This window comes from Rhodamnia argentea, chromosome 7 (assembly GCF_020921035.1).
Source record: "Rhodamnia argentea isolate NSW1041297 chromosome 7, ASM2092103v1, whole genome shotgun sequence".
Classification (NCBI taxonomy): Eukaryota; Viridiplantae; Streptophyta; class Magnoliopsida; order Myrtales; family Myrtaceae; genus Rhodamnia; species Rhodamnia argentea.
In genome coordinates this window covers 9,694,282-9,721,491 of record NC_063156.1, presented here as the reverse complement: position 1 = coordinate 9,721,491, position 27,210 = coordinate 9,694,282, and the positions used below count along the sequence as shown (strand labels likewise).

General features: G+C 40.7%; 3 protein-coding genes and 1 pseudogene across 12 annotated transcripts; 1 reads left to right on the top strand and 3 right to left on the bottom strand.

Moving 5' to 3' along the window:
- The first annotated feature begins 234 nt into the window (after positions 1-234).
- LOC115737734 (phosphatidylinositol transfer protein 3-like) lies at positions 235-8,040 on the top strand. 8 transcript variants are annotated; one of them, XR_007199195.1, is made up of 8 exons: positions 237-498; positions 766-877; positions 3,099-3,187; positions 4,817-4,993; positions 5,443-5,541; positions 5,653-5,895; positions 6,897-7,428; positions 7,481-8,040. XR_007199195.1 is itself a non-coding variant. In XM_048282231.1 (5 exons), the coding sequence occupies exons 1-5, from the start codon at positions 262-264 to the stop codon at positions 7,359-7,361; spliced, it is 1,221 nt and encodes a 406-aa protein (XP_048138188.1). In that variant the 5' UTR covers positions 235-261; the 3' UTR covers positions 7,362-8,040. The 8 variants fall into 8 exon arrangements, 1 of the variants encoding a protein (XP_048138188.1); XR_007199193.1 differs by having other exon boundaries at positions 3,073-3,187; XR_007199192.1 differs by lacking the exon at positions 766-877.
- Positions 8,041-8,194: 154 nt separating this feature from the next.
- On the bottom strand, positions 8,195-11,312 carry LOC115737733 (annotated as a pseudogene).
- A 2,494-nt stretch (positions 11,313-13,806) lies between these two features.
- Positions 13,807-18,201, bottom strand: LOC115737731 (protein DETOXIFICATION 24-like). 2 transcript variants are annotated; one of them, XR_007199189.1, is made up of 9 exons: positions 17,489-18,201; positions 16,596-17,137; positions 16,210-16,296; positions 16,079-16,135; positions 15,693-15,931; positions 15,416-15,534; positions 15,122-15,208; positions 14,768-14,942; positions 13,807-13,972 (listed from the first exon to the last, which is right to left on the bottom strand). XR_007199189.1 is itself a non-coding variant. In XM_048282230.1 (8 exons), the coding sequence occupies exons 1-8, from the start codon at positions 17,717-17,719 to the stop codon at positions 14,865-14,867; spliced, it is 1,440 nt and encodes a 479-aa protein (XP_048138187.1). In that variant the 5' UTR covers positions 17,720-18,201; the 3' UTR covers positions 14,683-14,864. The 2 variants fall into 2 exon arrangements, 1 of the variants encoding a protein (XP_048138187.1); XM_048282230.1 differs by lacking the exon at positions 13,807-13,972 and having other exon boundaries at positions 14,683-14,942.
- A 3,674-nt stretch (positions 18,202-21,875) lies between these two features.
- On the bottom strand, positions 21,876-26,291 carry LOC115737737 (protein GrpE). 2 transcript variants are annotated; one of them, XM_030670053.2, is made up of 4 exons: positions 25,921-26,291; positions 23,233-23,751; positions 22,592-22,730; positions 22,227-22,405 (listed from the first exon to the last, which is right to left on the bottom strand). In XM_030670053.2, exons 1-3 carry the CDS (start codon positions 26,173-26,175, stop codon positions 22,626-22,628), a joined length of 879 nt encoding a protein of 292 aa, XP_030525913.2. In that variant the 5' UTR covers positions 26,176-26,291; the 3' UTR covers positions 22,227-22,405; positions 22,592-22,625. The 2 variants fall into 2 exon arrangements, with proteins under 2 accessions (XP_030525911.2, XP_030525913.2); XM_030670051.2 differs by lacking the exon at positions 22,592-22,730 and having other exon boundaries at positions 21,876-22,405; positions 25,921-26,275.
- Between the last annotated feature and the right edge of the window lie 919 nt (positions 26,292-27,210).

Genomic DNA, 27,210 nt, shown 5'->3' with positions numbered 1-27,210 from the left:
TGATTGGAAAAATATTTTTTTAAAAATAATTAGTTGTATCACTTGAGACAGTTAATTTTTAAGAATATTGCATTATCGATATATTTATGTACTAATATTTTTGTGAAGGTTGAAGATGTCTTTTATTTATTTATATTTTGCTAGCAATATGAGTCATCATTTTCAGAAAATATTTTCCTAATTCCCTTTCCCGTTTTATGGCAAAGTCTAGTCCATGGCTAACAACGTCAATGTCTGGTTTTTTCTTTGGGTAGCGATTGCATGCGTATGGCTCCAAAACCGGAGGTAGCAGCAGATCAGTGGATCACGCCCGTTTCCTCACTCTCTCTCTCTCTCTCTCTTTCTGTCCCTTCCTTCGTCTTCGATATACCCAGCAAGAGCAAGCGGAGCTCCCCACGAATAGCGGACGATTCATGGCATATTCGTGGCTCACATCAGCTCAAATCTGACGAGCGCCTTCCTCCTCCCGTGCTCCGCCTTGTTCTTCACGGCATCTCTGTAAGACCTCGCGTGTCGTCCTCGCCCTTCTCCTTCTTCTTTCTATTCCCTTTTTTTCTCTGTCCCCGTTGGATTGCTTCTGCTGGGTATCGCCGTTCACGCGGCCTCATGTGCATTCGCACATTCGTGGGTATTTTGATATTCCGATCGGCTATTCATCTCCGCTAAGAAAACCGACGGTGGGCCACTGTCCTCTTGCTTTTGAGCGACCTTGTTCGGGGTTTTCGGATTGTTCTGTTGAATGAAATCGTTGTTCTGGTGTATTAGAAGCTATCATTCAAAAGGACCCGGCTTCGTCCAGATTATTGACCAGTGGGGTCGTTCATCATAACCATCACATCGTCATCATTGCTTGCTGACGGGTTGGCTTATCCTTGTGGTACTAAGCTATCTCCTTTAAGCACGTCCAATTACATGCGCGACATGTACAATTTTGGGTTTTCGATGGTTTGTTGATTGAACATCGATTGCATTTTTTGGTGATGTACTGAATATGTTTGCATATATATGTGATAAAACTCTGTTTTGTCAGCCGATGAGGAAATAGTGGTGTTTTATATCATTTTTATTTGTTGGATTGCTCGGTCTGTATGGTGAACTGTATCATCTCACCTTTTTACCTGCTAGAGATGATAGGTTAGCTGGAGAAAGAAGTTTATGCAATTCTTTTGGGTGATGATTGGCCATTCTGTGATCGCGGTTGGGAAAGCTTAGTAACTTACTCTTTACTAGTAATGCCAAGTAATCAGAAATTGCAGTTCTGAAATTTAATTTCATTAGATGAAACCCTGAGCAATCTTGGTTTGCAGTCGAAAGAGAAATTAGCATGACGACCCATTTATGATCTAGGGGAAGCAACGAATTGCTGCTACATGTGCCTTTTCAGATTGAGCTTTCATGTAGTGGCACCTCCGGCTATCTATTGGCAGTCAGAAAATAGATGGAAGTGAGAGAGTTTGCCATGCTAGAGCAGGGGAGTGCAGTTTTTTCTTTAAACGCAATACCAACGGAGATGTAGAATCTTGATATGGAGAGTAACCTGTCCTAATTGCAATTACCTATTTCATCAGTCTCAAGCTAGAAGTCATATGCTCACTGAGAGTACCTAAGTTGGATACAAATAAAATCTTTCTTCAGGTGTCTACAACCATTTTCACAAGGAACCAATGCTTTTGGAGTTCACAGTATGTGCGAAAAGAAACTAGAAGTGCATGTCTCTCTTTTGGCCTTTCTTTTTTTCCTCATATTTTTTTAAGATTCAGAGCTTCTGGACCTTAAGCCTACCTGAACTCAAGGTCAGAAGAATACTAGTGAAACACTTGGGTAGGAATCCCGATCATCTACTCAACTAAGGTGCTTATTCTCACTACCAAGTGGGGTAATGGCGGCTTATCATCCTTTCCTATTGTTGGCATTTGCCTTGCCTAGAGCCTGGGCAACAAGGGAAACTTAAATAAAAAGCCAATAACCAAACCCCACCCCCCCTCTCCCCCCCGCTGTACTTCGCTCCTTACTGCATCCAGAAGGCGGACCCTATTTTGAAGCTTAGTTCCAGTCATAATTGAATCAAGCAAAGATTATTGTACTTACCCCTGTTGATGTTCGCCATTGGAGGAATGCCGGCATCTCCTATCTTCCCTACTTCATATGATATTATATTCGAGAAATTTAAGATGGATGTTCTGCACAGAAATTGATTGCTCGGGAAATACATGTTTGGCCTAAGAATAGAAGACAAATTTGCTAGAGGAATTCTACAGGCCAAATACGAGGCTCGTGCAGCTTTCAAGTGTTTATGATGATATAGTTTTGCCTCAAATGGATAAAAATGAGAGTTTTGGCTATGGAAATATGTACTCGATCATTGGGTTATTGAAGGGGATTAAACTATGGCTGGGTCAGTGTCAACCTTGATCTTGCGGCGGAAGTGCCCAATTCTGTTTCTATAGTTTTGATGCCAGCAATTTGATATATCGCTTCTCCTACATCCTTTAAAACTGACATGAAGATATGTCTTCATTACTATTGTCCTTTTTAGACTAATTTTGAAGTGCATTCATCAGTGGAGTAGATATGTCTCTCTATTTGCCTCCCAAAGAAACTGACAGAAAAATCCATATCTAGAAGTCGTAGTTATTTGTGGAAATATGGTTTTTTATTTTACCTTCTCAGTGTATCTTAGACTTGGGGGCAACAGGTTGTTGAGTTGGAATTTTCAGGAATTTTCCATGTCAGCATATATCTGTGTAAACTGTACAAAACCAGTACTTTCTCAATAATTTCACTCACCTTATACTTTTAAACATGTATTCTCAACTGGGTTGCTTCTCTTCCATCTTGTCATGAAGCTGACAAACGATCTTTAAAATTTTCGGAGGTCTCGTGCTAACAAGTTCTTCTAGTTGGAGATCAAATGAATGTGTTGATCTGCATTTTCATTCTGAAGTATAAGGAATTGAACGCCTGAAGGTCTTGTATGTCTAATATAAGCATGTGCACATGTTTTCACCTTTTTAACTTGTTCTTCTTTCTCTTCTCCAATTTTTCTGATACTTTCTCTACTTCATGATGCAGTTTTTCTGTTTTCTTCTAAGTTTCAGCCTGTGCCAGGATTTGAAGTATGTCTTTTAAAAAGTTACGGGCAAGTGGAGCAGAGAAAAGTCTGTCCTTCGAGGAGCAACAGACCAAGGTGCAGGGCTGAAACATTTTTATGTATATGCAGTGCATCTGTTAGATATTTACTATTCTTTACATGAAAGGCGTAATTCTCTTAAAAAGTGCAAAAACTTTAGCTTGGGTTCAAATGCTGGCCCAAACTTTTCTTTTGCCTCATAAAAAAAAAAAAACTAACTTTAGCTCGGATTCCAATTCTAGCCGCACTTTTTTCTACATTATGAAAAAGCACAAACTTTTAGCAGTACCCAAATATGGCCTCCATCAAGTTTCCGTCCAACGAGTCGCCGAGTACACATCCAATCTTTAAAGGCATCATTAGATGGAAACTTGACGGGGGTTAAATTTGAATACTGACCGAGAGTTGTTGTTTTTTATGAGAAAAAGAACTGTCTGGGCCATGATTGAGATCCGAGCTAAGATCTCTAGTGGACCACTCAGTAGGATTCGTACCCAGAAAGTTGGTGGTTTTTAAGGGAATTGGGGCCCTTTATGAAGTACAAAACTAATGCTAATATTATTGATTGAACTTTTTTCTTTCTTGCTGAAATGCTCCACTCCTGTCTATCCCTTCTCTTGTTCTTACCACATTTCTGTCTGTGACTTGTCTTTCCTCTAAAAAACAATTAAGCTATAGTCCCATCTGATCTGTGTGTGGCCTTGGTCATTGTTATACACCATCTGCTCAACCTAAAATAACTGCACTAGTGAAGACGCAAATTCTTTTCTGTCTGTGAGATAGTGCTCAGTTTTATGTTCCTCTCTCCTGCAGGAGTTATTTTATGTGTTCTTCGCATGTTTAAATAGATTCATGTATTGGACTCTGTGCTCTGCAAAATATGTTATGCTGCCAGGTTTTGATTTGTTTCCTAATTTGAATTGATTGATTGATATCGTATCTTTTAAAATCTATCTTGTCTTTCATTTATTTTAAAATTCTAAAAGATTTTGCATGTAGATAATCTTTGCATATTTAGATTAGATAGCATCTTAAATTAGAATCAAGTAGATAATTGCATGTTTAAAATAATTCAGATTAGATTGCATTCTAGGATAGAGTTGCATGTTTAAATAGGTTTTTATGTTCCTTGCCGTGTTTTGTCCATTGCTCTGGCTGACAATTACTTGACTAGTGATGATTTTTCTATCAATATGTCTGACAATCTTTGCCAGCTTTTGAAAAGTGACTTCAAAGCATAGAGAAGCTCTTGCAATGACCATTTTCAAACTATCTACACCCATGGCATGGTATTATCCCTTGGGAAGATACTGATATAATATGTGCCAAACAAGCATGGCCACTGTGCTCATTCGGAGTTGCTGATGCAATGCTGAAAACATCTGAACAGTGTAGCTACCTTTTCAAAACTTCTCTAGTTCCCAGTCCTACCCGTTTCCTAAAGCACTTCAGAGAATTCTTCTCAGTTCTTTGTGGTGTTTGAGAAGCTCTGCTATATTTTGACTTCTGTGATACTACTCTTTCATTTTCCCCTGGACTGGTAGATAGTAACTTCGCTTGGCAAACTAGATTCCTGCTAAAAGTATAAATGGGAAAAACAGTGAACCCATTATGTGGTTGACAAATGTTTAGGATTGTTAAAAGTTGACTCTTTATTTGAATAATTACTTGTCTCCTTTCCATCAGGTCAATGAAGTCAGAAAGATTTTGGGGCCTATTGCTGATAAGCTTCCAACACTATGTTCAGATGCATCAATCATAAGGTACCTCAAAGCAAGAAACTGGAACACGAAGAAGGCGGCCAAGATGGTGAAAGAAACATTGAAATGGAGACTGGTTTACAAGCCAGAAAAAATTAGATGGGTAAATTCTCTATCTCTTAGTTACTACTATCCTGCATCTTGTTTGCATGTTTTAGTTCTCGGTGGTTCATGTCAAACACCCTGCAAGTTGATCTAGAACAGCTATTAAGACAGCTGTTGAGATAACATCGTTAATGCTCTATGATCCTTTGGAAAACTTCGGTCAACTCTTTCTGACTGCCATGGGATGATGAACAATAAGCAACTTTCTTAGACCCTGATGTGATTGTCTTTCTATGGGTTTTCAGAGAGAGGACGCATGATTGCAATGAGTTCAAACCAAATTGTTTATTTTGCATTGAGATTGAACTGTAACTTTCATATTTCACCTGTAGTATTTATGTGCATCACTTCGTAATTCACTTTAGAAATGCTTCACTTGGTTATTTCCATGAGCATCTTGGCTTTTGTTGACACATGACGAAGCTTCTGTGTTTGTGATGCTTCTAGGAAGACATCGCTCGTGAAGCTGAGACAGGTAAAATCTACAGGGCCAATTACTTCGACAAGAATGGAAGGACTGTTCTTGTCATGAGACCGGGTTTTCAGGTAATAACGTACATTTCAGAATAGGAATACGTGGTAGGCTTTTTCTCTCTTCTTGTAATATATAACATTCTCTCAGAAGTTGAAATTCTTTCTACGTGTTTTCTGGCACAGAATACAACCGCAACAGAGGGGCAGATTAAGTATTTGGTTTATTGTATGGAAAACGCAATTACGAATTTAAAGCCAAGTCAGGAACAAATGGTGTGGCTAATTGATTTTCAAGGATGGAACATGTCAAGCATATCAGTGAAGGTGACTCGGGAGACGGCACATATATTGCAGGATTATTATCCTGAGAGACTGGGCATTGGAATCCTCTATAATCCACCCAAAATATTTGAGTCCTTTTGGAAGGTAATTGTGTTGTGTTCTTTTTCAGTTTTCTGTACCTCTCACTGACAATATCATGCGTTGAGCAGCTAAAACTAGTGCTTGTTCTGATCGATCCATTTCTAGATTTCTCATAGAGTAGAATTGGGAAGATCAAGTTTCTCTTTCCATATCCTGAGTTTCAAGTTTTAATCTGGAAATGTATCCACGTATAAATTCTACATGGATGGGAGTGACATACAGGATGAGCGGTGTTTGTTTCTAGAGAAACAAAATGTTGCTATCTGAGTTAATGTGTGTGATTAATCGAACCATTAATACAGTGTTCAGTTTCGCTGATTGGTGCTTGAGAAGTAATTCTAGGCAAGTAGATGCCGCTCTATCCACGAATGCTCATGAGTTCAATGAAGGGATATCTATTTAGTGGAGTTGGAAGTGGAACAGTTGCTAAGAACTTAATCAGTGTGCCTACTCATACATGTGTTACGGTAATGGGGAGGTGCTTTAACCGAGTGACTGAGGATAAATAGTGTGTAGATGCTTATAAGTAGTACCAGTGTATTTTACAAGTAATCAGTGGTTTTGTTTATTCGATTGCTATTAAAATGATGATTGTCAAGTGACATGTCTAGTTTCTAAAAGACGTGATAAATGCCTCAAACTGAATTTCCTTTACTTGTTAATTTACTAGTTCTTTTAAAGGACTGATTAAGTTGGGACTTCCAACTGTCGGCACTGATTCTTATGATAGATACAGTTGATCCTACCCAGGCACATCAGTTTTGTTGCTGCATTATTTTGAAGGAAAATCTTGTCTCACCGATGGCTTCTTAATGGAGTCCCACACAATAAAAGTTGAGAAACAAGAAAACAAAATAAGGGACCTGGAATTTGCGTAATTTTCCTTTTCTTGCTTTTGAGAACTTCTGTAATTGGCAATTTTTTTCGCTTTTTCTGTTGGAATGATATTATATAGTTGTAGGCGGTTAGAAATCGTCAAATTGATGAAACTTTCCTGATAGCAGATAGTGAAACCATTCCTCGAGACCAAGACATTCAAGAAGGTCAAGTTTGTCTACTCAGATGATCCACAAAGCCAAAAGATAATGGAAGAGCTATTTGATAGGGATGAGCTGGAATCTGCATTTGGGGGCAAAAACCCTGCCGGTTTCAACTATGAGACCTATGCGCAACAGATGAGAGAGGAAGAAAAGGAAATGTCCTATTTAGTCTCTGATTCCGTCTCTGATTCTTCTCTACCAACCTATCTATCCCCAGCTGAGTCTGAAATACACCAGGAAGACACATCCATTTCAGACCCTGATTCCGAGCCCTCTGAAGAAGGAGGCCATTCACCGAGTCATGAGATGGCTTCTCTAAATTTAGAGGAGGGTGTGAACAAAGCAGCGGTCACGCTACCTGTCAGTAATGACCCGGGACACAGTCAATCAGAAGCAGCCAAAGAGGTATACCGGAAGGATCCAGCATGAGTATCTATGGTTGTTTTACTCATTTATTTTGTTGTCCTCTATCATCCATTAGGCCTATCGTGCATCATTGTACTACATCCACGTAGTCGCGGAAAGAAAACAGCATAGGTCTCACAAGGGTGACGAACACCTCAATCAGTGGACAAATGTCCAACAGTAGAACCGAATTCTGAAAGACCTCATTTACATTTGTCGTCAGAAAAATCTATAACCTGTTCATTTTCCGAATTAGAAGATGCTGGGACTGTATTGTGCCACTCTCGCATTATCTCAGACACCCAGCCTGGTTTTGGAGAAGCATCAACCAATATGGAAGATGTTGAAGATTAGAAACCGCCACCTTGTGCCAAGCACGTCCCTTTTGCCTTGGCCTGGAAGTAACCACCCCAATATAACTAGCTATTTCTCTGAGAAGTGATGCTAACCATGTGATTTTGCTACGCCTGTTACTTAAAGATTGCGATATAAACAGACAGATCGTTCATTGGTAAAATGCCTCCCATAAGGTGGTCACGGAAAGGAACCCAAATAGAAAAGTACAGCTTTGCTGAAGCTTATCGAGATTGGGGACCTCGACACTTCTAACCGGAAAATTTGATTGATTTGCTATACTTGTTCTGCTATAATTCCTTGTCGAACCTTGGAAAAGAATCTCGGAAATGTTTCGTCTCCCTTCGCTCTGGAGTTGATTTTGCTTGTTTTTCTTTCTTTGAGTGTGCAAGTCATCAAATGTTGCGAGCCAACTTTTGCATGTCTCAAAGCTCCCTTTCAGTCCCTTGTATGTATACTTTGTAGAGGACTTCAAAAGATCCGTGGATTTAACATAATCAGCAGTTAAGAATTCCCATTGCATTTCGATACTCCGAAAGGATTGATGTCGGCATGAGGTCAATTTTCATTCGTCTTCAACAAAAGAAACGTGATCTAGAGCCATACTAGTGGCAAAGTAGCTGACAAAAGTTGTAGCAACCCGATTGCTCGAATGCAGATCCTGCTAGAACTCCAAAAAGGGACACAAAAGAAGTTCTTTCGAATCCCGAATAGCCATTTCTCTCTTCATTAGGTCGCGGAGGACGACTTCAAGCATGATTCGAGCTCTCGTCGGCAGGTCCATCTGATGGCTCCAAAAGCCACTGGTCGAGACGTTTCGATGCTTCATTGACCTCGACAATGGTTCGTACAGGTTAGCCTTCGAAAGACTAAGAATCATCGAGTGATTATCAGATGACTGCAAATGAAACAGGGGAATGAGATTGAAACAGTGATTTTTATCTTTTGGGTAAGTCTTGATAACTTCAGCTCTTGCCATTCTCTTTTAACACATCACCTGTTCTTCCTAGTTTGTTCTCCACATGAGGAGCGAAAGCGCCAATGTCTGCGCTAACATTCCGCATTGCAATCCGACCCACATGCCCTAAAAAACAGAACAAAGGTTTCAGCCACCGGCGTGTGTACGGACAATTATCAGAACGTCCTACTTTGTTTCTTCAAAAGGTTAGGCAGGTATGAACGTACTACTAATTTTTCAACTCATCATTCATGAGAAGCAAGCAAAGATAATGGTGATTTGAGCATGCATCGCAATGGGTAAGGTCGGCAAAAAGGAGCAGTCATCTGAACATTCAATAATTTTTGCTATGTTCCCTGTTACCTTAATTCCCAGATGAGCCACGTATCCAAGCAGTACTCCTATCGTCACTCCAACCAAATAATAGCAGCAGATGTTTATGATAGTAGCCACACGTTGTAAACCGGCACCGATGGCGACACCTGAAACCAAAAAACTCGTATGTCGGAACCGACTTTGGAACAGAACAAACCGGAGATGTCTGTACATACCTATTAGTAACGGTTGTACACCATTGAGCAAGAATGAGAATGCAAGTAGAACGGAAAGGCCGGACATGGCTTCCACAACTTCTTCATTACTCGAAACCAGATGCCCAATCTCGTGTCCAAAGGCTAGAAATAGTACCCAGAAGAACACTGCGATAGATAACGAATAGGCAACGATGACTTTGGCAGAGAGCACTGCTGCTCTGGCATTTCCTTCACCTAGTTCATTCGATACACGCACACTGTACACGCAGCAAGATGAACATAATAGACAAACCCTTAATTTGCAATTGCAAGTGCAATACATCTACTAAGATTAGAAAACTCGTACCATGCCGCAGTAAAGAAGCCAAGGCACACCATATATTCCCAAGTATTGATGCTGATGCTGCGGGGAGAAAATTTCTTTGCTGTCACATGAGGCTACAGGGAATGAGAATTCTTGGTAACCCGAAGAGGTCCTTACTGAACATGCAGATATAGCAACAGTTGCATCAGGCATATATCTGGCTAACAAGACGAGAATGGCATTGGACCACAGCTCCAGGCGACCGACAAAAAGACATACGAAGAGTATCCGTGTAATGTATGACAAGTTTGTACTTTCGCATCAGGCATATATCTGGCTAACAAGACGAGAACGGCATTGTACCACAGCTCCAGGCTACCGACAAAAAGACAGACGAAGAGTATCCATGTAATGTATGACAAGTTTGTACTTCGTAAATGAATACTCGAGAACGAGCAAATTATCGACCAGAAGAGAGCAAATCAAGTTCCAGTAACTTTTTCAGTGAAGTAGAATGAAAAAAAAAAGAGTTTGGTTATGGTTCAGTAGTCGATTTGAAGGACGCCCCGGATTTGACAGTAGAAAATGTCCTCGTTCCATTTTACTTGACCATAAGCAAGACTACTACGAATTAGCATTACAAAGCATCAGGCCGGAAGAAAGCGAAAGCTTTATCATCGGTATGAGATCACCAAAGGCAGCTCTATCAAATCCTTTCCATGTCTGGGGCACCACCCTCCAAAGATGTAGACGAATGCTCCGATTACCACAGACCAACCCGAGATGTTCAATGCAATCATTGCACCACAAACCCCCAAATTGAGTACGCTGACCATGATCCAAGAAAGTAACAAATGAAGGAGAAAAGAGCCGGTACACAGCCAACTAACTGCCGAGTTTTTTAGCTGTGATTGGAAGTACATTTGGGTAGTATACAGGAAAACATAGTAGTAGACGAAAGGCATGAACCAGAGAGCAATTTGTCCAAACCGCAGCCGTTACATCTTCGTCCTCGCCAAGCAACTGCAAGAGTGGAGCCACCCATATAAACAAAGGGAGCAGCATTGTCGCCGTGACAAGATCTACGATCCATAATCTTTGCAAGTAAATACCCAGCATGTGGTATTGACCTGCTCCAAATGCTTGCCCACATAATGTCTCGGTCGCACTCGACGTTCCCAGCTTCGAAACAGCAAAAAGGGACTGTTAAGTAAGTCCACGAACATTATATACAGGTGCTTACTTAGCCAGTCTCATCTAGACATAATTCCTTCTGCTGAACTTTCAAACACGGCGATTCTACGTGACAACATCATAGAGCGTCACATTATAAAGTTGACAGCTCACCGCGTACAATAGATTCTTCAACCCCTTTCTGGAGTGTGTAATTTGATGACGACAACTTCAGATTAGACTACATTTGTTGCTAAATGTCAAAATGGGCACATAAAAGAAGTGAGATAGTGAGCTGAGCTTACCAGAATTCCTTTTGCAAACAATAACAGAACAGTTTGTATCAATCCATAAGAAGCAAGATCTAGTTCGCTAATGTGTCCCATGTAAATCTGTGTCACCACTAGGATTCCGTACAAGGATGCTCTAGCCAGGACCAACGGAAGAATGATCCTCCATACAAGCTTAGACTCCTTCCAGATTCTCCCCTTCAGGTCACTTGTTTCTGTTGGAATATATAAATATCAAACCATGCCTTCTTCTAATAGCTTAAGCTTTTAGAGCAGTTGGTTGTGGTTTCATAAAATATTTCATGGTATCGGAGCGGGAGGTCCTAAGTTCAAACCTTTCCGGGCCCCTATTTGCCTCCCCATTGAATATGTCCACGCTTAGTACTCGGCAAAAAAACAGACTAAGCGTGAGGGGGAGTGTTGGAATATATAAATATCAAACCACGCATTTTTCTAGTAGCTTAAGCTTTTAGAAAGGTTGGCTGTGGTCCCATAATATTTTCATCCATAATTATAGCATCTAAGCGTGAGAGGGAGTGTTCGAATATATAAATATCAAACCACGCATTCTTCTAGTAGCTTAAGTTTTTAGAACAGTTGGCTATGGTCCCATAATATTTTCATCCATAATTATAGCATCTTCCTATTGAAAGGGATGAACGATCACAAGATGAAAGACTAGTGAATTTCACTTAAAATAAATGTAAATTACTTAGATTGGCCCTCTTAAGCTTTTAGAACATTTGACTGTAGTTCCATAAAATATTTCAGTTTTCAAAAGCTTTTGCTCCATATTTTCATCCATAATTGTAGCATCTTCCTGTTGAAAGGGATGAACGATCACAAGATGAAAGACTAGTGAATTTCACTTAAAATGAATGTAAATTCCTTAGACCAGCCCTCTTAAGAAAGGACGTGCTTTTCCCTGATTACTCTAAAATTATGTAGAGTGGAGTGAGTGAAGCTCTAGGCAACATTACTACTGATATTGAACCAAATTGAGCAGGGCAGTTCCTTTTCATGACTCTGAATTAGCATCTTCTATTCTGAGAGAAAAAAAAAATTAAGCGCGTTTGAGAAATTGTACTCAACAATGACTTTAGAAAGGAACAATCATCTAGAAAGGTAGAAAGTTTATGACTATAAGCAGACTTGCTCTACATTGTTTTTGTTTTTCAGGGTTGTTTTAACATACATGCTTGATATACATTGGATGCACGTTTCTCAACAACTTAACAACTTAAGCTATTCGAGGAAACATGGTTTGTCAAGAATAATCACGGTTTGATAGATGCAGGTGAAAAGTCCAAATCTTTATACTCCCTGAGCAATTGTCATTGTGTCTAATGTCCTCAGGTTACGGTTACGGCAACATCCTGAGGAGCCAGATGAGAAGAAACTTTCATGTCCGGTTCAATCTTAAACCGAACAGCTAAAGTACACAAGTACATTGAGGAAACTAAGCCAGGCAAGAAGAGGACAAGAAGGGAACAGGACTTACTCAAGATATTGAAATCCACAAAACTTCACAGTTCACACCAGTGGCCACTTAAGAGGAGCTAAAAAAATGTTCTTTGTTTCCTATCCTCTTTTTCCTGCATCGAAGAGCCTGCCTGACCTTTCGAACTACGCGTCTCTCATTAAAGCAAGCAAGCAAAGTGCCAGGTGCAGAGTAATTTGCATTTTCGTATGCAAGCTGAAAGTCAGCTTCTTTAGACTTATACAAGCTAGTACTAGAGGGTATTGGAGTATAGGAAGCCAGTATATGGTAGTTAGGTAGCAGCAGGAGGCAATTGGACCTATGCAAAAAAGCCGATGCAGGACTAGTGTGGCGGAGATGCACTCTTCCTTCTGAATTTGAAGAAGAAGAAGTAAAAGCTTTCCTAATTGATTTCGATTTAAAGACTCTGATAAAGGTGGTAATTAAACATCTGGGCTAGGAATGAATCCTAAAACCAAAACCAACTTCTATTGAAGGTTGTCGGAATGAAAGTCATTCTGTGAGCTGGTGCTCCAGATAACAGGTGAGGTATACAACATGGATTTAAATGTTCATAAGTCATGATGCAAAATCTCATTCATTTCATGTCAGACCAACTTCAGAGATATCATCCACTGTTTCATTGGAAGAGTAATGTGCATGGAGAAAGTAGTTTTGGGCTGTCTACCCATAATAAATGCACCTGCCACCCTAAAGGTTGCTGTGGATACATCAATTGATTTAGCATCACTTTGTAAATAGACTTTAGTACATCGTGAACCGATTTTCATACTGGCCACGGAGGGAGGATGGACCTGATCCCACTCTTTTTAAAGTTCTTTTTCTCCAGTTCAGCTGAACATATATATATACAACTTCAAGCCTTCAACAACTGGTCAAAGCTAAGAAGACATGAATTGAGAGCAAAAGGTCTAGGCCAATGCACGGGCTTTGAATTCAAAAGTGACTGTGTTACCATATGCTAAAAACGAATTTCAAACAGACTGTAGCACTACTAGTGTTAAAATGACGCTCATACCACAGAACAGGCGGAAGTTTACAACCTCCGAGGCTCACAATTATTCATGATTAGCTTAATCACCACAGAGGAGAACCGTGTAGAAGTTTAATCTGGTCATAATCAGGGATCCAAGAGGAAACCCAAAGTTCGAGTTCATTAAGCTTAAGCGATTGAATTTCGGTTTGACTGAGTATATTGGTTCCTCCTTTTCACACATGTACTTAACAAGTACAATATGTGAAGATGAGTTACGTAGAGCATATGATTGTCAGGAGCGAAACCTGCAGCCAGTTAATCTTCAAGAATGGGACACATTGAGCATCTCGGCAGAGGTACCTCCGAACACAGCTCACATATTCCAGGATCATATGTTAATCCTCTCCTCGAAAGTATTGTATACTCGACCTTATGACAGATATTATATATAAGCTAGGTTCAGAACCATAGTGAATGCTGTAAACAACAGTGAAATTTACTTCCAATTCGGGTATAAAAAATTTGGTTAATCGTGAAGGCAAATTTGTTAGCAGTCTACCCTAAGAACTAATCAAGGTTGATACTCTAATATTAGTTGTAGATTAGGTTGTGTCAAAAAACGACCTTCACTATACTTAGGTAGTCATAATGTGTTGTTAGAGACCGCATATGACTTGTGGGCCCAAAAAAGTTTTGAGCACACTGCTAATGTTTAGTGAACATACATGGTCGCACACAAAAGCGAACCGAGTTTATATTTTCTCTGCGCCTTGATTTACTTAAGAAGTAAATTTTAATTTATTCTCCTATTCTAAATATTTATGCGAGATAACAATTAAATGCACGATTAGAGATAAACGGTTTGGCGGGCCCGAATCGTCCGGCCTCACTTCTTTTATTACGTGTAAATATTGAAGCTATATATAGACATGGAAAAAACCCTAGAAACCATGAAGTGAATTAAGAGAGTCTTATTCCGAAGGAGAAAAATACAGAGAATCGTTCTTTGTTCTTAGATCTTTGAGAGAGTCTCGAAGATCAAAGGCAATCAAGCAAGATGAGCTCCAAGATCCGTAAGCTAACACTAGTATCGTTGAAAACTTCAGTTCGTGTGTGTGGATACCGGTAGATGCGCAACACTTGGGGCGCTAATCCAAATACAACCAATTGTCAATTTATCTTTAATCCGCAAAAGGTACGTCTTGAACTCCTATTAATTTCAATATACACATGGATCCTGTCTAGGGTTTTGTTTTAAACAAAGAATTAATGTTTTAGATCCATGCTGCCGTGGAAATAGCCGACAAAAACTTGCCATGTGGATTACTTGAAAGTGAACCTACCCAAAACCAGAATAAAAAGAAAAGAAAAAGGAAAGAAGATGCTTCTAAAGTAGTCGTTTGTCGCCCCTCTCCGCATCGGGTCCTGGAGGATGATCTCAAGCATGACTAACACTCTCAGTAGGTTCCTCTGGTTCCAAAAGCCACCGATCAAGACGTTTAGATGCCTTATTGACCTACATAACGGGAACGGACATACTCCTCAGCCTTTAGAAATAAGAGTATCTCATGGAAAGGAAAATGAGCATTTCAGCAGTCATCATTTGCACGAAATGAAAAACGAGCCACTGATCATAGATGTTTTCAACAAAATTTGAGCACTTCAGATGTTTTTCACTCTTTCTAGTAGTAGTACCTGTTCTTCCCAGTTCGTTCGCCAAGTGAGGAAAGAAAGCACCAACGTCTGCGCTAGCACTCCGCACAGCAATCCAACCCACAGGCCCTAGCCAAAAGGAGGAAGAAAGGAAATAAGTCGATGAATGTTCATATCAATCCGTCGTCATCATATATATGACAAGTTCATTTCTGCAAAGATTTGATCAGACACCAATCTACTAGGATTCAATTCGGCTCACAAAATTATCTAGAGAGAACTATATGTTGGAACTTTTGAATATGCATCCACAAATATGGTCATGTCCAAAGTCACCTTAATTTCCAGACCAGCCACATATCCAAGTAATGCTCCGATCGGTATGCCAATCAAATAATAGCAGCAGACGTTTACAATCGCAACCACACTCTGTAAACCAGCACCGATGGCAACACCTGAAACCGAAAAAATCCGTAGGTTGGCACTACTATGGAATAATATGAGTGTGCTTCTAATACACAAATAGAATGCCAGGAATATCCCAAAACGGTCTATCTGAGGTCTAATTGACTGTGCAGCATGCACCAGTATGAGCAGGACAATTTGCAGCTACCTATCAGCACTGGCTGTACACTGTTGAGCAAGAAGGAGAACGCAAGTAGAATAGAGAGACCGGACATAGCTTCTGCAACTTCTTCGTTACTTGTAAAAAGCTTCGAAATCTCGTCTCCGAAGGCTAAAAATAGCGCCCAGAACAATATTCCAATAGCTAAAGAATTGGAGACGATGACCTTGACAGAGAACATTGCTGCTTTGGCGTTTCCTCTCCCGAGTTCATTGGATACACGCACACTGTAAGCACGGCGAGATGAGGAAAATTAGATGAACCTACTATAATGGCGATCGGTAAACATTACTAGTGTCTGAGAGTGAGGGAGAGAGACAGGAAGAAGTTACAAGCACTTCAAAAACACATCCATTAAGGTCAGAGAATCATACCATGCCCCCGTAAGGAAGCCGAGGCAGATCATGAATTCCCATGAGTTGATGCTGATGCTGCATGATAAAAGTTGATTAATGTCACACGCAGCCAGGGAAAATGAGAACACAAAATCCGAGGAGTTTCTTACCAGAGCGAGAATGCGGATATTGCCACGGTCGCGTTTTGCATATATCCCGCCAACAAGACAAGGATAGCACTGTACCACAGCTCCAAGCTATCAAAGAAGAAACATAAAAGTGAGCATGTCTTGCATCCTACACTATATTATGGAAGTGGATGCATGAGAATGTTCAAGCAGATTGAAGAGAGTATTATTTCCAGAAGCAACTCGGAAAGTAGAATGCCAAAAGAGTTGGGATCTCTGGATCGATTGGCATGCCAAAGAAGGAAGCCGTGGATTTAGTTCCATATTGTGCTGTGGCTTTCTTTAGATCTTTTCTTGTTGATGTCTTCAGTTTCCATTTTATCTCCATTTTCACTTAACATAAGCGAGCTTAGAAGATTCAGAATTACCAAAGCATCACGCCGGAAGAAATTGACAGCTTTATGACGGGAATGAGATCAGCAAAGGCGGCTTTGGTGAATCCTTTCCATGTCTGAGGACACCACCCTCCAAAAATGTAGATGAATGCTCCAATTACTGTAGACCAACCAGATATGTTCAAGGCAATCATGGCACCGGGAACCCCCAACTCGAGCACGCTAACCATGATCCAGGAGAGTAACAAATGAAGGGCAAAAGAGCCGCAACACAGCCATCCAACTATGGAGTTTTTCAGCTGTGCTTGTAAGTACATTTGGGCGGTCAGCGAGAAAACAAAGTAGTAGAGGAAAGGGATGAACCAAAGAGAGATCTCTCCGGCCGCAACCGCCACGTCATCATCCTCACCGAGCAACCGGAAGAGCGGAGTCGCAAATATAAACGCAGGGAGGAGTATTGTCGCCGTCACAATATCGACGATCCATGATCTTTGCAAGTAAATGCCCAGCATATGGTATTGGCCAGCTCCAAATGCTTGCCCACATAATGTCTCAGTCGCACTCGACATTCCCAACTTCAAAAACAGCGAAAAACGGATTTGTAAGTAATGTCCATGCTAGAATGACTTCAAGATGAAACCACTAAGAGAAAGTAAGACAGGAATGTTCTATCAAAGCTTGTTGGAGTTAACTTTATCAAGCTAATAAACCAGTTATCGAGCTTGGGTAGTAAACGATTCTGTTCATTGGCCTCACTCCCCTGTGATAAGCTGGTTATTGAAAACTTATGCAAAGCCGAGCGCGTATTCGAGATTCTTTCTCTCCTCAACTGACAGGGTGCCTTTTCCTGATGACTAATTCTGTTTAGGCTACATTGATGGCTAGATGTTAAACTAGCAGAGGATTGAAGTGAGATGAGAGCTTACCAGAACCCCATTCACAAACAACAAGAGAACACTCTGTATCAATCCATAAGCAGCAAGATCTACTTCGCTAATGTGTCCGATGTATATCTGAGTCACCACTGGGATCCCATACGCCGATACTCTAGCGAACATTGAGGGAAAAATGATTCTCCAAACGAGCTTGGTCTCGCTCCAAATTCTCCCCTTCAGATTGCTTGTTTCCGAAAGTTTCTGCTCCACATTGTCGTCCATGATGCTCTAGAGAGAAAGTGAATGGAACTGAATCAAAGCTTAACATATTGAAATGAGTAAAACTCCCTGCACATAGACCTGAAACAAAGTAAACTACTAATGCCTGTCCCGGTTGCAACCTCTGACTTCCTGTACGAAATATGAATGTTAGTTGATGCAGAAAACGCTCCATGTAATCCCTCAGTAGAAGAAAACTGGCATGTTCAAGCCTTATACAATCGAGACTCAAATGAGGAACAAGACATGTTAGAGAGAGAAGGGGCCAAGGGGTGGAGGAGGTAGATTGATGAATCTCTGCTAACTCGTTGCTTTGACCAGAACCATCCACAAAAACATGAATGTGCTCTGCGCTGATTGCTTGTGAAGTTTGCAGAGTGCACTGAATCACGAAAAAAGACTAAGCCCAAGGAGTTTGCTTAGGGGCTAAGGAACGAACTCGTGCTTGTGAATAATCCGCTCAGCACGGATTCGATTCCTAGCTACAGAAACTGAACCAAGGAGAGCAAGGCAGCCCAATTAAAATACTATGCAGTAGCATCTACTAACCTCCAGAACAGGAAATGAAGTGGGATTGTCGAAAGTTGTACACCAAGAAAACGAAAAGCAATAGAATTTAGAACAGCAAAATCATCTGAAGACAGTTTGAGGAGCTGAAAGAACTTGAGTCACAACCTACTGCTTCTCTACACAACTCACCAAAGGCAAGGAGCATTTGAATCTTAAGCTGAACCTGATGGAGTGTAAAAAAAAAACTCAGAAACTAAGCAGTCAAGAGCAATAAGGAAAATGCCCACGAAGCTTACTCAAAGACTTTGAAGTCAATGAATTAGTCCACTTTTATATTGCCATTGAACAAGAAAATTCTGCTTGGAAAGAGACAATAAATTCAGTTCATCGTTGTTCACGTGAGCAAGAAAGAAGGTGGCAATTAAACCAAGGTCCTTCAAGCTAGCAAAAGTCGTCAGAGTTGTCCGAAAAAAACAGTCCTCTGGCTGGCCTGCACGTCGTCGTCAAAAGCGTGCGGTGTACCAATAAGTTCTCCCGTCTCATAAATTTCGCGGTGAGGAGCAGCTCGACGTCGTTGTTCTCTCTCCAACATTACGTGGGAAAGAATCTCTCGTCTTCTCAGTTCTAATCCAATACACGTGATTGCATGATGCCACTAAAATATGAAGTTGGACTATACCGTGAAGTGATAAGTTGCTATCGATTATGCACCTTCATTTATTTCACCTACTTAATCGAATTTCGTTTCGTCTATTCATTCATCTTTGTGTCCGCACACGTCGGGTGTCGCTTCGCCCACGGAGGCGGCTGGCAAGTGGTCCTCGAAAGCATACAAGCACATCTTGACAAGACACTGCGAGAATGCAGACAGCAAAAGCAGAAGTCCAAGTCATCGATAAACGGCCAATAGTCATCCATTTGCAATTTGCTTGAAGTGTATAATTTTCAGTTGGGTACTTTCCATTCTAACAGAGGAAGACTGTGGAACCGGAGGTTGAAGGTGGTTGGTGGGGTTTGTGGCAACTTCGCTGGCCACGGCAGCTCTTCTTCTTCTCCTCTCCTCTCTTGCGAACAGATTATGCCGCAACTACCGGTCAGATCAGAGGCTCACAGCTGTGAAACAACTCGCGAACCACCATCGACTGATGAGAGCAGAAACAGAATGCATAGGTCCACGGAGGGACACCTCTACGCGTCCCTCGTACGCATATTATTCATCCGACAACAGCTAAAGTTTCACTTGAGCACGGGTTTGTCTGTCTAACCATAATTAAATTTAGTAAATGTGTTATAGTCGGATATAACAAATTCCTAGTAATTAGGAAATATTAGGAGTGAGCAAATCGGACTGCCCAAATAGATTTTTTTTTTAAAAAAAAACCCTAAACTTATACCAATGTATACATTTACCCAAACTTACCGTGTGACACATTTACCCCAAACTTTTTATTGTGACACTAAAAACTCCAAACTTATAGGCATGTGACACATTTATCTCAAATTTTGAGGTAAATGTGTCACATAGATATAAGTTTAAGATTTTTGATGTCACAAAAAAATATTTTGGGGTAAATATGTCACACATATATAAGTTTAGGGTTTTCGATGTCACAAGAAAAAATTTAGGGTAAATACGTCACATGAGCAAAAGTTTGGGATTTATGGTGTCACAAAAAAAATTTGGGGTAAATGTGTCACAGTTGACATAGTTCAGGGTTTTTGGTGATTTTTTCTCTCTTTTTTAAATTAATCCTAAATAGATTAAGACCGGTTCTGGGCGTATTTCTTCATGTTTCTTCCCTATCCTTTGTTATACATCCACCTCTGAACATTTTTTTTTCTCATATAGAGGTTTGCGACGACTCCTGTAATCAATTCTCAAAGTGTCCATAGTTTGCAGACATTGTCTTGTAGGAATGAACCATTCCCATACTATAGATTAAGAGATTTGCTGGGAGATAAGATCTTGTTTGCTCTGTGCACTTGACTGAGATTGTGCACATAATTAACTAGCTTGTGAAACTTCTGGATGCTCTTCACCACTAATTCATTACCGGTCCATGTTCTTCTTTAGACCAAAATCCATGTTATATGGCTTTGCCTCGGGATAAAGTTATCACTTGGAAAAGTCGATCTTGTACAGGAAAAGTTGGTATTACTCAACCAAGTGGAAGCAGCAAAACCTGAGCTCGAGGTTGAGAAGTTGAAGTGCAGATCGAAAGACATAAACCAATGACGAAAGGTGCCATATTAGGTTGAAGTTGACCAAACATCCAAGTGGGAATTTTGATGGTTGATGCATCAGTAGCTGAGAATATAAATCGGTTTATGAGCGATCTGACCTTGGTAGTTGGATGAACTCACAGAAGAGATAGTTTCACACAAAGGTAGTTTTGGAGAGAGAAAGCGTCATGTTACTAGTTCCTTGGAATTGCCTGAGAACCGGACCAAACCGGAATCCGGACAAGACCAACGGTCCGATCCCTGGTTTCGAAAAATGGAAACCGGGACCATCGGTCCGATTCTCGATTCTTGAAGGGAACCGGACTAGACCTAAAACCGATCACCCCTAGGAAATATACATTTGTATTGCCTATCCCTGAACCTGTCTTCCCGCGTGACACCTTTGCCACGTTTGTTTTTATTCGGCAGCATTCATCAGTATCTAAATTTTCACCTGCCCGAAAGTATCTAAATTTTCACCTGCCCGAAAACCTGGGATAGCCCTGTGAACGTCTCTTCGGAGATGTCCGATGAGGTTGGAAATAGCCATGTGAGGAATTTCCTTGAAGATGGTTGTGGGATCTTTGACAAGGACATTGATGGAGAGGCTTGCAATTGTTCATTCAAAGAGACATTCATGATTTACTTCAGACTCCAGTACTGTCATAGCGTAGGGGGCTAGTTTTAAGAATCAACGGGGCAAGAATCAGCTGGTGGGGTAAGACTATCTATCTCCTTGTTCCTTTATCTTCGACGTTTCTTAATCCTTCTTCTATTTCTTCTCGAAAGCGGCAATGACTAAGCTTTGTAGTAGAGCACGCACGGCCACTGCCGCTAAATGCTGAGCTCTGCTACGAACCTCCCGCGACCATGGCCAAGCAATGCTGCAGAGCTCGCAAGGCCTGTTGTGGGCCTATTGAGCACGAGGCAGATCTAGCACAGCTCCCAGCAATTGCGAGGCTCATGTGCCCATGCCGCCGAAAGCAAGCTTGCCACAAACAGGGATGGTGACAGGCAGTGAAGGCGTTGACGGCGAGGTCGGGCTGCTGCAGTGATAGAGATGGCGGCTCAGTGGTGTGGGGGTCTGCTGAGTTGTGTGTGGGACGAGAGACAGTAGTTGCTTTATGAAATACAAGAGTAAATAATCACATGAAATGACCGAAACTCTTTCTTAGACATTCAAGCAACCCACAAGAGCATCCCCTAAGAGCCACCAGCCTCGAGTGACGATATTATAGGTCGTATGACAGCCTGACTGGATTCAGAAAAATTGTCAGAAACACATAGCTCAAGACATAATGGACCTGAAAAAGGAACGAAAACAAATAAAGGGCGAAAAAGAATGAGCAAGTTTAAAGATGTACTCTCAAAAACTCAGCCGAAAAGAAGAGCTATAACAAAGATCAGTCATCCCTTATCAACCTGGACAAACGGAAAATTGTGATAAAGGAGTTTACCTTCTCTAAACAACTTATACATGGTCATGTTACAGAAGATCTGACCAAAAAGAATTCATAATTGCATGCATAAGAAAACTGCTTCTCGGCGAATTCCATTACTTGGTACCAGAATAGCTCCTCCACTAAAAGTACAACCAAGAAACAACAACAGCACTTGTACTCAGATGTTGGCATTCCATAAAGCTATTCCTACAGTTGAAGCTCAGCAAACAATCGCAATTGCTGCTCCATGTCAAAATTGAAGACAAAATATATCTGTCCACACTTAGCCAGACTCTGTTTCTGCACTGCTTTCCACAGGGACTTCTTTCGCGTCATTTGATTCTTCTTCAGAAGCCGGCGTTGCTTCCGGCTTTGCAGGCCCTGGACCAGCTGATACCTTCACCATTGACGGACGCAATAGTCTTTCACTGAGTTTAAACCCCTTGCGAAATTCTTGAAGGATGATGCCTTCTTCGTATTCTGTAGACTCCTCCCGCATAATAGCCTCATGCAGCTTTTATAGAGGAGCAGCGAGAAAACGAAAACATCAGATAAAAGAATCAAAGAGTGCATTCTGATTGGAATCTTGGCCGAAATGTTGTCAACAAGTGGGATGGAACAAAAGTTTCTTGGAGTCCCATACCCCTCATACCTCTTCTGAATATAGGGTCATTAATGTCTACAGCATGTGTGAACTCACCAAGTTGGCCCGAACCAATCGAGATTTGTTGAACTTAAAAGCGAATCCAGGTCTTCAAGAAACCTGAATAAACTTCACCAATCACTCGAAAGAGTTCATCAAGTACTCGACTGAATTTCGAGCCAACTCGGTAGTTCACCTGCATAAAGCCAATTACTCAAAGTTTGGTCATTACACCATTTGAAGAAATTGGAATAGGCAACAGTTTCAATCAAGCATCTTTTGATCATTGGAATCCCTCTCCCTTGACTATTTTTGGCGTGGATAATTAGAAGAAGATACAAGCTCAATCTCTATTGTAGCTACTAACTGTTGCAGATGCTGAAGCAGCCTTTGAGCATGGAATGGTGAATTAACCTCTTATAGTTTTAATACCAAAATATTTCAGTTCAAGGATTTTACCTCAAAATGCAACATTAATAACACTCCTAGGGGACAATCATAGAAACTCGGATGGTGAATGGAGAACAAGTTATATCTTTGCTGTGTAATGATAATATAGTTATCATTTAGGGCAATAGAATTTTGTTCATCATTGAGGTAAGTTCAATTAGCCGGCAGTATATTTTTACCATGACAGCAACCTAAAAAGTTGAACAGAAAGCAGGCATTTCGTGTGAGAAGCAAGCAAGATAACTTACTAGTGGATCAAAAGGAATCCCAACTGTCTCCACAGGAACAACACCAACTGAGTCGAGAATTTCTACGAACTGCTTATATATGCTCTGATAGCTATTGTTTATCTTCTCTTCTCCCTCGGTCTCCACTTTAATCTGTGCTTTAGCTCTCTCAAAGTTATCCAAGACAGGCAACAGATTCTCTACTACTTCTCCTTGGGCATTTGTTACCAGGGAAAGACGTTCTCGATCAGTCCTCCTTCTAAAATTTTCAAAGTCTGCACTAATCCTGAGAATGCGGTCCCGCTCTACAGACAATTCAGCAGACAAGCATGCCACCTTACTTTCAAGAGTGGTTTTCTCATCCTCAATGGATTTTAAGAAAGCTTCAATTTCAGCAACCTTTGATTCATCATTACTTGCTAGAGCTTCTTTATAGGATTTAAGTGATATTAAAACAGCTGAAGCAGCTTTTTCTTCAGTATCAGTAACTTCATCAGCGGCAGCACCATCTTCTGAGACAACAGCACCATCAGCATCATCCTGTTAACTAACCTGTTAGAATATTGTCATAGACAAGATGCTTCTGAAGAGTAATCCTAGGTATGTGAGAGAAGGTATATAAAAGCTGTTTACCATATGATGGATGGCTATAACTGAGATGGTTTCTAGAGAAGTAGTTCAAAAACACAGAGGGGTTGGCTTGGTCAAATGTTCTTTAGAACTAAGCCACAAGACTTATTAAACCAACTTTTGGAAACCTTGTTAGTATATACAATTTGGAAGACGCAATGTCTCAAGTTTTCTACCAACATCAACTACAAAGAGCAACAGTGGCCAACTATACAAACGATTCTTTGCTTGATACAAGTCAGGAGGACCTGAACAAGCATCTGTCCTTCAGAGCCCCATTCACGTAATCATTACACTACTGGAAAAATTCCCAAAGAGCAATTTCCAATAAACCCAACAAATCTTTCATGATGCAAATTAGGATGCAATCATACAGCTCCATTTTCTATTTTTTTTTTCATAGGTAAAGAGAAACTCAATATAGGATGAGGTGCAACCCACACAAAATTCAAGCTCAAGAAACAAAAAGAACTCAATTGCACGCCAAAGCACCTGCAATGCTGATAAATGCATTTACATCGGCAAGCAATGTCCCACTTTCTCTTCTTTTAACAGAGTTGCCTCTTCAAAATTATCATTCAGTCCCCCTCTTTCCGATAGAAGGAGAACCGTTGTTGAGAAGGGAATAAAAAAGTAAAGCAAGCCAAACAACAGCAGGAACTATGTCACACTGATTTAACTCTCAAACGAAACCAAACATATATCAGTCAAATTATCTGAGAAAAGATCACGCAGACTACAAAATGTTGACCTTTTAAAAGTGAAAAGTATATGAAAATTCAAAAGCATTCAAGTATTGGATAATAAATAGTTAAGTAAGCAATCCATCATCTCCTTCCTGTCACACTGAAAGAAGTTTAGTCCCAGTTTCTATTCCTAAAGGCTTGGGTAAAACGTTTTCCTGCTATTCGCCAATTTTACCTAGACATTGGTAAACCACACTGGCATTGCTATACATTTCGATGTTGTATTTAGAGATTTATTGTAAATATACTTTCTAGGAATGGTGCTCGATACTCTAATGTGTCAATGATAATAAAATGCTCATAGAGTCATAATGCTCATAGAGTCATTCCAGAGTTTTCTCAGAATCATAGTTAACTAAAAGAAAAGTTTCATATATGATTAAAGGAAAAGGGACAATTTCTTTCCAAGTAGAGTAGATATTCATTGATACATTCAATGTTTAGAGGCTATTATAAATGAAAGAAACCTCTACATGTAAAAGCTAGATAAGCAAAAGCTGAGAAAGCTTACCGAGATGGAGAGACCGCAGTTTATTAATCAGTCTCAAACAAAGTCAGCTCTTATCTTTTCTGATGTAACGAATGGCTAAACTCATTACTACAGATGCTGTGACTTTCTTCAAAATAATGTCATCTTCCAAAAGCACCACGAAGTACATGAGAAACCCAATCTCCGATAGCTCATTTCCATTTAACCTCTATCTATTATATTCTGACATATCTCTGACTAATAACTCCGTATTCAGATACCATTAAGTCAACTTTGGTTAGACCATACATGATGATCCTACTCGTTGATTATGTTCCAGTTGAATTCTTAAAGATACTCATCACAATTCTTTTGAAAGTGAGAGGCCCACCCATTATCTTTGAAAGATTTTTTTTTTTTTTTTTAATTTTTTCACCCCCCCCTCTTGGGGCGGGGGCCCTCCCCCCTTGCCCACCCTTTTTTATTTTTTTTTGGGTCCGAAGGCTAACAAAAATTAATGCAGCTTCTGATCTTCAATATCAATCTGGAGAAAGCTTCAATGTCCAAACACCCATAACTACGGAACGTTTTTAAATTAAGCTCCTCAATCAAAAGAACAGCATTCCAAAACAATGCATCAAAATCTTCAGCTGACTAAAGAACGGATAACTTTCATGAATTACATCACAGATATGGTCAGCTGGAATCACTCACTCCTCCACTAAAAACTTCTCTGCATTCCCATTTCATCCCAAGAACAACTTGCAACCTTAAAGATGTCACCTAATTGCCCCCTCGCAGCTTCTCACACATTCAGATAAGGAAAATGAAATACAATCGAACTAATCAATGGAGAGGATGTACCTCGACCTGTGGTTCTAACACCTCCTCCTCGGTTTCGGTGGCTTCTGCATCGCCAGCGGCGGCGGCGGCGAAGGGCACGAAACTGGCGAACCGGAGAGGAGAAATGCCGGAGGAAGTAACACAGGCGACGCGTGCCGGCCTGAAGCTACGTCTTCTGAACGAGACGCGGGCTCTCGTCGAGGACACCAACGAAACGGAGGCCGGCCGCGACGGAGGTCTGGCGACGGTGGCCGGAGTTGCCGCGACGGTGGCCATATAAAAGAGGAGATAAGGGGGAGCGACCGAAGTGAAAAGCTGTGGGTGGAGCTAACGATTTTGCAATCGAAGCCAGAGAGGGGACTCAGGTTCTGTATTTGATACTTGATAGTGCGAGGGATCCAGTGTAGGGTCGAAGTGACCGTTGGATTTCGTTCTTGGTCTTCAAATCGGACGGTCCGTAGGGTCGAAGGTGGGATTTAATTTATGTAGAAACGGCAAGAAGTTTCCGGACATTGCGTTGCTAGACTTCTTGCTAAGTGAACGGTAAGCAAGTGTTTTCACCAAAAAGCTATACGATGCCTAGGGCTCACATGATTAGTTTAATGGGTCGATCAACTTTGATTGACGCTTAATGTTGTCACTAAACTTTTGTTGCTATTTAATTTCTAAGTTTCCATTAAATAATTACCTCGCTAAATATTCAAATGGTTAAGTGATTATAGTCCAATACATCTCTTTAATCTCTCCATCAAATGCTTGCATTGGAGCTAGGGATAGAGGTGGCCCAATAGCCGCGGTGTGGAATGGGGACATTTATGATGGGACGTGGTTGTAATCGTCCAGCCCCACTCTCGAGTCATGAGTTTGATGTTGATTAATGACAACTAAGGCGTCATCGGAACCCTTTCGAGGTTGATGGATTACTAAGCGAGTGTGAATGATTCCCCTCACGAGATGGCCCCTTCGCTTAGCACGAGTACGCTCAATCACTACCAATCGCTCCTTGATATGTCCAATCAACTATGCATATAAGATTTAGGGGCCGTTACCGACCTATATGACCCCATTGGAGCTTGAGTAGGATGTGAAAGTATATATTACTCCTACGGATCAAAAATTCACGAGTCCGGAGACATGATTACGCTCGGATAAAATCAAAACAAACTCTTGTTTTTAAGCCCTGGGATAAATCCTGTGAGTTATGAGTCAAAAGTAAATAACGGCATAATGAATTAAAACTAAACAAGAATACAATACTATATAAAAAATTAACCATAAATTATTTAATCTTATAATGCGATATTCAATCAG

Excerpts from the sequence above, each read along its gene's own strand:
- LOC115737737 (XM_030670051.2), bottom strand. The coding sequence starts at position 26,175 with ATGGCCACCGTCGCGGCAACTCCGGCCACCGTCGCCAGACCTCCGTCG. Across the intron at positions 23,752-25,920 it reads TGTTAGAACCACAGGTCGAG|GATGATGCTGATGGTGCTGT; the intron begins GTACATCCTCTC and ends GTTAGTTAACAG. Across the intron at positions 22,406-23,232 it reads GGATTCCTTTTGATCCACTA|CTGCATGAGGCTATTATGCG; the intron begins GTAAGTTATCTT and ends CCTCTATAAAAG.
- LOC115737734 (XM_048282231.1), top strand. The coding sequence starts at position 262 with ATGCGTATGGCTCCAAAACCGGAGGTAGCAGCAGATCAGTGGATCACG. Across the intron at positions 4,994-5,442 it reads AGCCAGAAAAAATTAGATGG|GAAGACATCGCTCGTGAAGC; the intron begins GTAAATTCTCTA and ends TGATGCTTCTAG. Across the intron at positions 5,896-6,896 it reads TATTTGAGTCCTTTTGGAAG|ATAGTGAAACCATTCCTCGA; the intron begins GTAATTGTGTTG and ends TCCTGATAGCAG.
- LOC115737731 (XM_048282230.1), bottom strand. The coding sequence starts at position 17,719 with ATGGACGACAATGTGGAGCAGAAACTTTCGGAAACAAGCAATCTGAAG. Across the intron at positions 16,297-16,595 it reads TCTTCCGGCGTGATGCTTTG|CTTGGAGCTGTGGTACAGTG; the intron begins GTAATTCTGAAT and ends CTTCTTTGATAG. Across the intron at positions 15,535-15,692 it reads TGTACAGCCAGTGCTGATAG|GTGTTGCCATCGGTGCTGGT; the intron begins GTAGCTGCAAAT and ends TTTCGGTTTCAG.